At 34.0% G+C, this 11,404-nt stretch overlaps 1 protein-coding gene across 1 annotated transcript; it reads left to right on the forward strand.

Annotated features, from left to right (window-relative positions):
• Nucleotides 1-3,737: 3,737 nt before the first annotated feature.
• Nucleotides 3,738-10,046, forward strand: LOC129311639 (lysine-specific demethylase JMJ13). Its single transcript, XM_054954025.1, has 11 exons — nucleotides 3,738-4,247; nucleotides 5,357-5,699; nucleotides 6,320-6,476; nucleotides 6,557-6,776; nucleotides 6,893-6,946; nucleotides 7,024-7,103; nucleotides 7,212-7,489; nucleotides 7,579-7,974; nucleotides 8,186-8,613; nucleotides 8,746-9,021; nucleotides 9,209-10,046. The coding sequence occupies exons 1-11, from the start codon at nucleotides 4,245-4,247 to the stop codon at nucleotides 9,551-9,553; spliced, it is 2,580 nt and encodes an 859-aa protein (XP_054810000.1). The 5' UTR covers nucleotides 3,738-4,244; the 3' UTR covers nucleotides 9,554-10,046.
• Nucleotides 10,047-11,404: the final 1,358 nt, after the last annotated feature.

An 11,404-nucleotide genomic window follows, 5' to 3' on the forward strand; every position in this document is an offset into this window, starting at 1 on the left:
ATATAGGCGATGATGAATAATTTTAAATTATCCTTATTTAACTTAAGAAAAAATGTTTGTTATAGATTCATAAAACATTTTTTTAGCAAAAAAAATTAATCATTTGATTCCTATAATTCTCACTTAATTATAACTCATTCTTTAAACTTTAATTAAATGTAATTTAACTCATACAGCTTTAATTCAATTGAACCTTAATCCGTTTATTTTGCCAAGTACAAAGGGTAATTTTTTTAAAATATTAAGCTGCTTATATTTTAAATTAAAATTAACTAAAAATGCTTATACTAGTATGTTTATAATGAATATATATTTAATAGGGATAAAGTTTAAAATTTTATTAAAATTTTAAATAAAATTAATACTCTCTCCATTCAAAAATATAAGGTATTTTTTAAAGGGTTAGATGTTTAAAAATATAAGACATTTTTAATCTTTTGAGATATAATTATCACCTTTTTTAAAAGTGCTCACATTGATAGTGATTTTATATTTATTATAAGGTAGTTAATAGAGATAAATATTAAAAGATATGGTTAGTTTGAAAGTAGGTAAGACCTTTATTGAATGGTGAGATTCGATTAAAAATGCTTTATAATTTTGAACGGAGGGAGTAAATCTTAAGATTTTTTTTTGTTCCAAGTTATAAGTTAAGTATAAATATACTCCTTCTATTAAAAAAATAAAAATATTTTTAATTAGATCTCACTTTCAATAAAATAATTACATATCTTTAAATTAATTATTTTTTATATTTATTATTATTTAATAATGTGTTTGATCTTAAAATAAATAAAAAATAATTTATTTAATAGAAATACTTTAAAAAATAATTATTATATTTTAAAAAATTAAAAATATTTTACATTTTTAAATAAAGGAGTACATAATATAAATAGGTTGAGAGAGAGTTTGTCAATTCTTAATGAACGTATTGACGTCGGATAAAAAGATAAATATTAATGTTTTTTTTTTTTTTTCCAATTAACCTGAACGCTGACGATGATGGTTTCTTCCCTGGTCGGGACAGCTAGATCTGTTCGGAAGTGGGAAGCCTCAATCCACGGCTTAATAAAGTACATGGCATTTAATGTGCACAGTTACGTGAGTTATTAAAAAAAGCAGCCTTTTGTCACTTCACGCCCTGCAACTCAAATTTTGATTTATTTTGTATATTTTAAGATGAAAAAATTTCCTCTTTTTCTTTTTTTTTTTTTTTCAATGAACAAACGTTGAGGTGGATAACGTGGATTGCATTTAAGAAAATATATGATCACCGTTGGCTTCATAGCTCAAGTAATATTTATAAACCAATTATAAAAAAATTTTAAGGATTACTTAAAAAAATTACTTACTCAAATAAAAAGATATTTACAAATAAAATTAATAATAAGTCTATTTAAAAAAGTACATATTCATATCTTAACAATAATACATTTTATATTCGTCCTCATTTGGAAACAAATTTTTTGAATGTTCATTGAATATAATTCGTCTTAATTATAATCACAAAAAGTCACATAAATATTAACAATTAATAATTTGGCTTATATGGTCTAATTAAATATTCACCAACTAGTTTTACCCAAAATATAATTTACCAGTTAGAGGAGCAATTAAAAAAAAAAAGAGCAAATAACATTTAAGGATTATTTAAAAAATTATTCATAGACAATAATTAATAACAAGTGTCATTTTAAAAAATATATTTTTATTTTAATAATAATTTATTTTTATTGATCGTATGTGAATATTTTTTTTAAAGTGATATTTGAATGTGATTTTTTTTAAAAAAATCATCAATGGTTAAAAAAAAGTAAATTTATTGAAAAGCTCTAGTTTCAACTGAGACGAATAAGCCAAGCCGTGACTGGGTGGGCCGATGAAAAGATCAGCTGTATGGCTGATAACTTGAAGTTGAGGTTGACCTACTAAGCGAAGCCGCTGAATAGACCCTTTAAAACAAAAACCTAATCATTAGCCTCCCAACCTCCGCGTAATAAATAACAAAAAGCTCAAAGGTCATACACTAACCAATCACAAGAGGAGAGAGAAATCCCATCCTGCTAACAACGGGTGGATTTTGGTTTTTTTAGCGTTCCTACAAGAAACTTCCATTACCCATTCAGCTTCTTGCGATTGTCTTCCCGGTTCCACCCGCCAGTTATTTCCGTCTCAGCCGTCACTCTTGATCACATTTATTTATTTTTAATAGCTTATAAAGTGTTTTTTTTAAAGAAGAAAATTGATAAAAAAAGAGAGACAGTGAATGCTCTCAAACACTTTCAACAATAGTAGTTGACTCTTTCTATCCTTGGAGGGATGATTCAATTTCTAGGATCATCCTACGTAATGTACCAAAAAAAAAAAAATTGCGAAACCATTGGTCTACTACGTGCGACGCGTAGAACATCCGCCACGTGTGACTCTGGTAATTATTTCGGTCACGCATCGTGGAGTAGTGGTTCACCTTCACCACGGAAGCGACTCCCCTGCGTGTGAGCGGGTCCCTCATGTGACGATTCTCCGCTAATGCCAGAAAAGCCCTCGGTTCTTCTGGAGACCACGGGAAACCCAACGAGGGTAAAGGGGTATTTTCAAGTAGAAGCCCAACTACCTGGAAGGTAGGTGGGAGTTATCCTGTACGGATAGGTAGTTTAACCGAAAAAGTGGACCCGCCACAGTCGATTTCAGATTCCAGGGCCTTTGAGATTGGACGGCGGGATTTCAACGTTTTGTAGATAACCAAACTCTGTCTAGTTTTCACGGTAGTGTGTGCCCTCTTTCCTGCTCGTTTTGACTTTTCTCTGGCCGCGTCAAAAACTAGAACCAGACCTCATCAATAACTAAGAGCAGGCATAAGCCAAAACAAATATTAGAACCACTCTGCTTTTAATCATTGGATAAAATTTTAAAATCATATTAGTATTTAGTTTTTAATAAAAATAATTTTTGAAAATATATTAATTAATAAAATTGGTAAAAATTAATTAAAAATTGAAATATATTAAAAATATTGTTTTAGGTAGAAATTAATTAAAAATTCCTTTAAAAAATAAAGTCTCTGAGGAGTAATTTGGATTTTTAGGCAGACTCTGAAAGTACAGGTATTAAAGTTCTACTCGGTTATATGAATTTCTTTACTTCTTTTTAATTATGTTCAGATTTATTTAAGTTAGCTTAAAAAAAAAGATAATCTGACTCATTCGAATACTCTCCTTATATTCTACTTCCTTCATTTCAAAATATAAAATATTTTTAATCTTTTAAAATATAATTATTGACTTTTTTTAAAAGTGTTTTTATTAATAGTGATTTTATATTTATTATAAGATATTTAATATGAATAAATATAAAAAAATAAGATTAGTTAAAAAGTTAGTAACTATTATATTGAAGGGTGAAATTTGATTAAAAATATTTTATATTTTTAAATCGAGTGAGTAGATTACCGGCATTAGGTTAATTTATTAAAATATCCTTGTCATGCATCTTCAATTTTATACCGTCAATAAATCCTGCGAGTTATAACGGTAATTCCGTCACATACACCGAAACGCAGAAACGCGAGATGTAAAAGAAACGCGTTTTGGACGGCAAGTATTTTGGTTGAACCACCTAACAAGTAACAACCACCAATATGGCTGACACTTCTTCTCCGTTATCTGTTTTCATTTGGTTTTTTTTTCCCCTTCCTTTTGGCTCTTTCAAAACACAGGAAAGGGAAATAAATTTTAAAGTTAAATTGTTTTTTGGTTTTCAGAATTAAAAAGCCTTAATATTTTACAGTATAAAACTATAAATTATCTCTTCCTTTTTCTTTTTCGGTTTCCTAAGCCTTCATTTCCTCTCTTTCCTCATCCACTGTTTCTCCCCGTTTTATTCCTCGCCGGAAAACCTCTTCTTCAGCCGGAAAACCGCCTCCTTACCGGTGACCTACTTCCGTGACTCCTGACGAGGCTGGCTGCTACTTTCTGATTCACACGTTTGTATATCCTCATAATTTGCTTTGGCTGTCTTCGAAGGTTTTGGATCCCTCTCGGTCTGGTTTCAGCCCTGTGCTCGGCGTTATTCGAGAATGTGGTGAGTCTGTTCGTTGCTGCGGGCTCTCTCTTAATCTGTAAAATCCAGGATCGTGATCTAGGGTTTGGCTCTGGGATTTGGATCCAGTTACGTCATTGTTTTGTGATTTCATGACCAAGTGGGCGAAGGCTGAGGCCTAAAAGGAGCTACCTCGGGATGAAATGGTAGGTTAATCATGCTTTCTATATTTCCCCCCTCCATCTTGTAATAGTGCTTCAAAGTCTCTGCAAAATGTATGTTCTTCTCATTTATCTTTCAGATCTCTGCTATACATACGCTTCTCTTACAGTTTCTTCACAATTTTTCTTATTTTTTTCAGTCTGAATGATCATGATTAAACCTATTAACCCTGCTGTATTATTACAGCCATGTCATAATTTGATAAAACTAACATTCTAAACCAATACTTAAGGTGCATTTTGCAGGAGTGGATTTTTTTTCCTCATGGAAATTACCCAGGAATCGTTTAAGATTTTTCTTAGTTACTGGAGCAGTTTCAATTCCTTTTCCTCCGTTTTCTAGAGAAGAAATTTCAAAAGGTTTAAGGTCTTTGACTTATTTTCTGGCAAGAATTCATGATTTGTTGGTATCCGTACAATGTTTTCCTCCTCTTATATTTTCTGTTTGATTGGTTTTTGTCAAGTTGGAAAATAATGATATTCGAAAGGGGAGACTGTTCAAATTTCCGCGCACGCTTTCGTTGAATTTTTTATGCTAGATTTTTCGTTTGACCATATCACGTCCTAAATCTGGATGAAATGGTAACGTTTTTCAATGAACCCCTCCAATTCGGCGAAGTTGTGGTCATCCAGTCGGTGAATTAATTTTTGTCTTAACGGTTATCGGTCAGTTTTCTGAAGGAGGCTGTTTAAGTCTCGCTAGAGATACTTTTTAATGCTGCTGATACCTGTTTTTATGACTTTGACCGCGGAGTGATAATATGCGGTGATCATCTATCCATTGACTTCAATGATAACATAACGAAGAACATCGCTTTCATTCGGGACCCTTCTTTTGTTGCTGTGCTCCCCGTTTTGTGGTTACTTATTTGAAGTTGTTTGTCTTCAAAGTGCTTTTTTACCCTCCATTTATTTACATTTTTGTCTTCAACCCGAGTGAAGTAATGATGCTAATCGAGTAATATGCACTTTGGCGTTGCTAATAATAATTTAGCATTTTTAATTTTTAAATTTGTTCTTTCATTTATATGGCTTCTACTCTGAATGTCAAATGATGGTTTCTTATCTATTGCAAATGATAAAACATCTATCAGGTGGAAGGAAGAGTTTGTTTGCCCAAGGAAGCTGGAAATGTATTAGAATCTTTGAAGTGTAAAAGGCTTCACCAAGCAAAATCTTCAACTGCCACCGAGATAACTGTTGATAATATGATGACAAGAAGCGGAGGGGATGCTTTGAGGGCTTCGTCATCGTGCGGTATGAGATTGCATGGTAATGCAGATGCCTTTTCCAAGCGGAAAGTGGATAAGTTTGACATGAGTGATCTAGAATGGACAGAAAAAATTCCCGAGTGTCCTGTGTACTCCCCAACAAAGGAGGAATTTGAGGACCCTTTGGTTTATTTGCAAAAGATAATTCCTGTGGCTTCGAGATATGGTACAGCCTATTGAATCTTGTTCTATAATGAATCCATTTAGTGAACAAGGGCATTCAACCCCGCACAAGGCAATACATTGCTCTAAGTCACCTTTTTAAGTCCTACTTTTGGGGGGTCCGGTTTTCTGTTTTTGTGTAAAAAAGAAAGTTGTCATAGTAGATAAATCTTCAAACTACTGCATATAGAGGAATCTATGGCTTATATCTCTTTATCGACAAATTTGCTCCTATTTTATTTTTCAGTGCAACTGCACATTTTTTTGGAGTTCCTGGATTGCAGATAAAATTTTGATCTATCACCATGTGCTTTCTGGTGTGCATTATAGAGGCAGCCCCTTTGATTTGACTCCCCCCCCCCCTGAAAATCAAGCTTGTGATTAGATATTTTGAAGATTCCCAAAATTTTTTATTCTGGATACATGCTGTATAATTTGCCGTTGACAATGGTTCCTGATGGGTGGCTAAATACTGATAGACTTGGATTGTTTTTCACTTTGCACAGGGGATGCCTAAACTATTCCGTGCATCTTCATAAATCAGACATCTGATTTATGATGAACCAATAGAGTGATAAAATGTTGACCTAACCCTTCTCCATTTGAATGGATGACCAATTCCAGGTATATGCAAGATTATTTCCCCTTTAAGTGCTTCAGTTCCTGCTGGAGTTGTGTTGATGAAGGAGAAAGCAGGATTTAAGTTTGCAACTAGAGTACAGCCACTTCGCCTTGCTGAGTGGGATACTGAAGACAAAGTTACATTTTTCATGAGTGGAAGGTGAGTTTTCAATTTATATATGTTTTTAACTTCAATTGGCTTATCTATTTTACTTTTTAATACAGTTTTGATTCATTCAGAAATTATACATTTCGCGATTTTGAAAAAATGGCAAACAAGGCTTTTGCACGTAGATATTGCAGTGCTGGATGTCTTCCTGCCACATTTTTGGAAAAAGAGTTTTGGCATGAAATTAGGTGTGGAAAGATGGAAACTGTCGAATATGCATGTGATGTTGATGGTAGTGCTTTTTCCTCTTCTCCTAATGATCAACTTGGGAGCAGCAAATGGAATTTGAAGGTGTTTATTATATCTCTTTGACGAGACAACTTTTCTCAATTTCTGCTCATTCATCTGAATAGTTTATCATGGATTTTTATTAACTAACCCATGTACACCTTTCTCCATATCTCCAGAAGCTTTCTCGGCTGCCCAAGTCCATTTTGCGGCTCTTGGAAACAGTAATTCCGGTATGGTATTTGTTTTCCTTTTATCAAACTGATTTGTTTTACTTCTTTCCCGCATGAGATCATCGAGCTTATTTCAGGGAGTAACAGAACCTATGCTATACATTGGAATGCTGTTTAGTATGTTTGCTTGGCATGTTGAGGATCACTTTTTGTACAGGTTAATGTTGTTGTTATTATTATTATTTTTTGGGGACAAATTCAGCCTTCTAAGAATTTTTGCTTTACATGTTTCATTGATATATATATATATATATTGTTTTGGCAGTATTAATTATCATCACTGTGGGGCATCAAAAACTTGGTACGGCATTCCAGGTCACGCAGCTTTGGAATTTGAAAGGGTCGTCAGAGAACATGTGTATACTAATGATATTCTGTCAAGTGAAGGGGAAGATGGAGCCTTTGATGTTCTGCTGGGGAAAACAACTCTGTTTCCTCCAAATATTTTGTTGGAACATGAAGTGCCGGTCTACAAAGCTGTTCAAAGACCGGGAGAGTTTATTGTTACCTTTCCTGGAGCATATCATTCTGGTTTTAGTCATGGTAAGATTTTACACTAGTACAGTTAAGTTTCTAGAAGTTATTGCCTTATTCCTTGCTCTCAAACGATCAATGAGTCTTTGACATTTCAGGTTTTAACTGTGGAGAAGCAGTGAATTTTGCCATTGGTGATTGGTTTCCTCTAGGGGCAATGGCCAGTAGGCGATATGCTCATCTAAACAGGGTTCCTTTGCTACCTCACGAAGAACTTTTAAGCAAAGAAGCAATGCTTCTCTATACAAGTTTAGAACTTGAAGATTCAGACTTTCCTTCTGCAGACTTGATGTTCCATAATAGCATCAAGATATCTTTTGTTAATTTGATGCGCTTCCAGCATTGTGCTCGCTGGTTCTTAATTAAATCAAGGGTGTGCACAAATGTTTCTTCACACTCGCATGGCTCAATTCTCTGTAGTCTCTGCAAGCGTGACTGTTATGTAGCATATGTTGACTGTGACTGTCACATGCATCCAGTGTGTCTACGCCATGGTATGTTTTGTCAATACTAATTGCGATTTTTGAACTTGATCACATGGGATGCGTTTGGTTGTCTCGTTAGTCAATTGCTTATTCCGTACTGAGAAAAGAGAAAACCATTAATAATGATCAATAACTTTTCAATGATTGTTTTTATTATGTGCCGCTTTTACGTTTCAATATTACCATTTTTAAAGAGTTTTTAAAACTTTTAATAATCCAGATGTCGAATCTCTTGATTTCTGCTGTGGGAGAAAACCCATACTTTACTTGAGGGAGGATATTGAGGATATGGAAGCTGCTGCCAAGAGGTTTGAGCAGGAAGATGGAATATTGGATGCGATAATGAAGCAGATCAAGGCTGACAATAACATGTATTCATATCCCTTGAAAAATATGTTTCAGAGAGCTGAAGCCGATGGATATACCCCTTATTGTGAGATAAAATTTGATCCTGGTACTGAATCTTACTCAGGCTCAGATCAGTTAATAAATATTCAAGAGCGTGCTATTCAAAATCAATGGCCTTTGAGGCATCGCTCAGGATCAGAATATCACAAACCCGAAGTGTCTGATGTTTCCTTCGTTTCTGCTGCATCTGCTCTTTTCTCTCTTTCTGATCCTCTTGAGTGTTCTGCCACTACAGAAAATGTACGTATAATTGTCTTTTTTAGTAGTGTTTTCATTTTGATAGCTTGTGATTACATGTTCCCCGTAATTTGGATCAGAACTAGAATTCTTTAATCCTGAATTTTTTTTTTTTTATTACCACCCCGTAATCAGGATGATAGGCGTGCAAACTTGGGCCTTGTTAATTTTGAAGAGGTATGTGAAAGAGTGTCCCCTAGTGTATGTGGATCCTCAGTATCCCCTACACGGAATCACGACAGCTCGAGTGAACCTCATGGTGATCTTTATAGATTAGAGATGACATCCACCGTGACCAATGACAGCGATGATTCTGATTCAGAGATATTTAGGGTAAAGCGGCCTTCTTCTTTAAAGGCGGAGAGGAGAAATGGGAATGATGGGACGTGTCCTAGGCATTTTGACCACCAGGTATTGACAATATTCGATGAGCCTGTCTGTGAACAACTGTTGGATTGTTACGCTTGATATATTTCTTAACTGAATTATCTATATTTTAATTAATAATTAGATGGGTCCTGTGTATTGTATGGAATTTGACGAATGATCTTTGTTTGCATTTGAACGGACTTATGATGGTCTATATTAATATGAGCAGGGACTAAAACGATTGAAGAAGAACTGTGATGAAGGAAGAAGTGGGGAACTAATAGACTACGGCAAAGGCAGTGAATCAGGTTACAGCAAGTTGAGGCACCCAGCATATCACAAAATTGACGGCGAAACCTGTACCAGGGAAAGATATCCAAAGGTTTATAGTAATCCCATTTCCATAAGGTACAAGAAACTAGGAAACGAGGACTTGAGTGGAGGAGATCACCACAAGAGAAACTGGTTGCAGCAGAGTATGATGGAACCATCGTCTCCCAAAGAGATTGGGATTGGACCAAAGCGGCTTAAAGTGCGAGGCCCCTTCATTCCTGGGCTTACAGAGCCAGATTGAGAACTAATAGGGATGCATATGTCTGACTCTGCTAACTTGATTTAGCTAAATGGGCATTCTAATAACACGAGTAATCCAAAGGACTTGATTCTGCCAAGGAAGCAGCGGCACGATGAAGATGAAGACATTAACCACGTAGGATAAGGATATTACATTCTTTGGTGCGGGCCCTACAATTTGGGCTGCTGCACTTTGGTGATCTCGGGGTTGTGGGGCCCAGGTGTTTTTCTAACTTGGGCCAGAAACCTATATTGCAAAAGCTAGAACTAGTTAGGATTGGGTTAGCCACTCCACTCCATTGTAAATTTGTTTTCATTTTTTTCTTTTGATCCATCATCAGTCGTATGGGTCGTCTTAGGAATATGGGTCTTCGTTGTTTACTGATTTTAATGCCTCCCTGCTTTGTAAGTTCATTCATTCTTTTTGTAGCAACAGGTCTCTCTGTACCTTGAACTACGAAAATAATTTTCACAGAAATCTTTCCCTTCTCTCACTTGACGTTTCCCTTCTTTGATACTTCATATAATATTAAAAACTACAAGAGAATTTCATGATTGAAAGATTGTAAAAAGAGCTTACTGATTGCCATTATAGTCTCTCTCGAAAGAAAAAAAAAGTTACTGACATTTTAAGTTAAAAATGTAATCTGATCTTTGCAGCGTTATAGAGATGATTAAATTGTTATTATCAGATTAAATGTACAGATAAAGGAAAATTATATTGTGATTGTATGGTAAATATAATTTAATATTTTTCTCGGGAAAAGAACGTCAATTTATTGGCGTGATGTTACGAAAAATTTCAAACCAATGAATTTAGTTGTTGAGTTTGGTCAGTGAGTGAGGACCTTTTAATCATACTTTGATATCTTTGCTGGTTTAAGGTTAGGGATCGAATCCATAACCTTCCATTTATAGTTTACGAAGGCCATAGTCTTTGTGGGAGCGTGGATGCAAAAGCAATATGGTCTGTTGTGACATACTACTCTAATCCTTAATATAAAATGAAGTTAACAAACTTCATGTTTATTAAGAAATATTAATTATGATCTTGAAATTGTAAAATCATTTAACTTTCCAATTTTACTCTTATTTGTAATTCATGATTATAATAAATTATTATTTAAAAATTTAAATGATAAATAAACAAGAGTTAAAATTGAAAAAAAGCATTAATTATTATAATTTCATCTTTATATTTAGGACCAAGAAAATATTTTAAAATTCATCTTATATTAAAGACACAAGGGATTATAAAATGACGAGGTTTTAATAACAAGCAAAGTGAATGGAATAATGTTTTAATAACAGCTGCTGAAGTTTGCTATTAAACATTAGAGTAGCCTTGTGCATAAACGATTTATGAGCCCGTAATTGTGGAGGCGGTGATCTACTGCAAGTTTCATTTTAAGCAATGAAGGGTTAACCAACGTATTCAAATCCAACTAAATAAGCTAAAGCAAGGAATCCTTAACTAATTCCAACATAACAACAGGGTTGCAAGTGCTCATTTCATGAGAAATTTATTCAAATAATTCTCTCACAAAGGAGGGGGAAAAAAAAAAGGCAATTCAGCATTGTTTGGCTAGCGAAGTTACAGTCTTACATAACTTGGAATTGAAGTCCTTCGCTGATCTCGTTAAAGACTTCAAATTTAATTCTTACCTTTGGTTTGGATGGGAAGAAAATTAAAAAATTTCTAAAAATAATAAAATTCTTTTGCTATTTTTGAAAATTTCTCTTTATTTTTCTCTATTTCCCATTTTTTTTATACTTTTCTCTCTATTCAAACCAAACTTTAAAGACATTGCCCTGCTGAAGTATTTGGATTAACTTTTACAAGTGTTTTAAT

The sequence above is a fragment of the Prosopis cineraria genome, unplaced genomic scaffold (assembly GCF_029017545.1).
Source record: "Prosopis cineraria cultivar Desert tree isolate PC_DT_omini unplaced genomic scaffold, ASM2901754v1 PC5, whole genome shotgun sequence".
NCBI lineage: Eukaryota > Viridiplantae > Streptophyta > Magnoliopsida > Fabales > Fabaceae > Prosopis > Prosopis cineraria.

Excerpts from the sequence above, each read along its gene's own strand:
- LOC129311639 (XM_054954025.1), top strand. Across the intron at positions 5,700-6,319 it reads TCCTGTGGCTTCGAGATATG|GTATATGCAAGATTATTTCC; the intron begins GTACAGCCTATT and ends GACCAATTCCAG. Across the intron at positions 7,104-7,211 it reads GAGGATCACTTTTTGTACAG|TATTAATTATCATCACTGTG; the intron begins GTTAATGTTGTT and ends TTGTTTTGGCAG.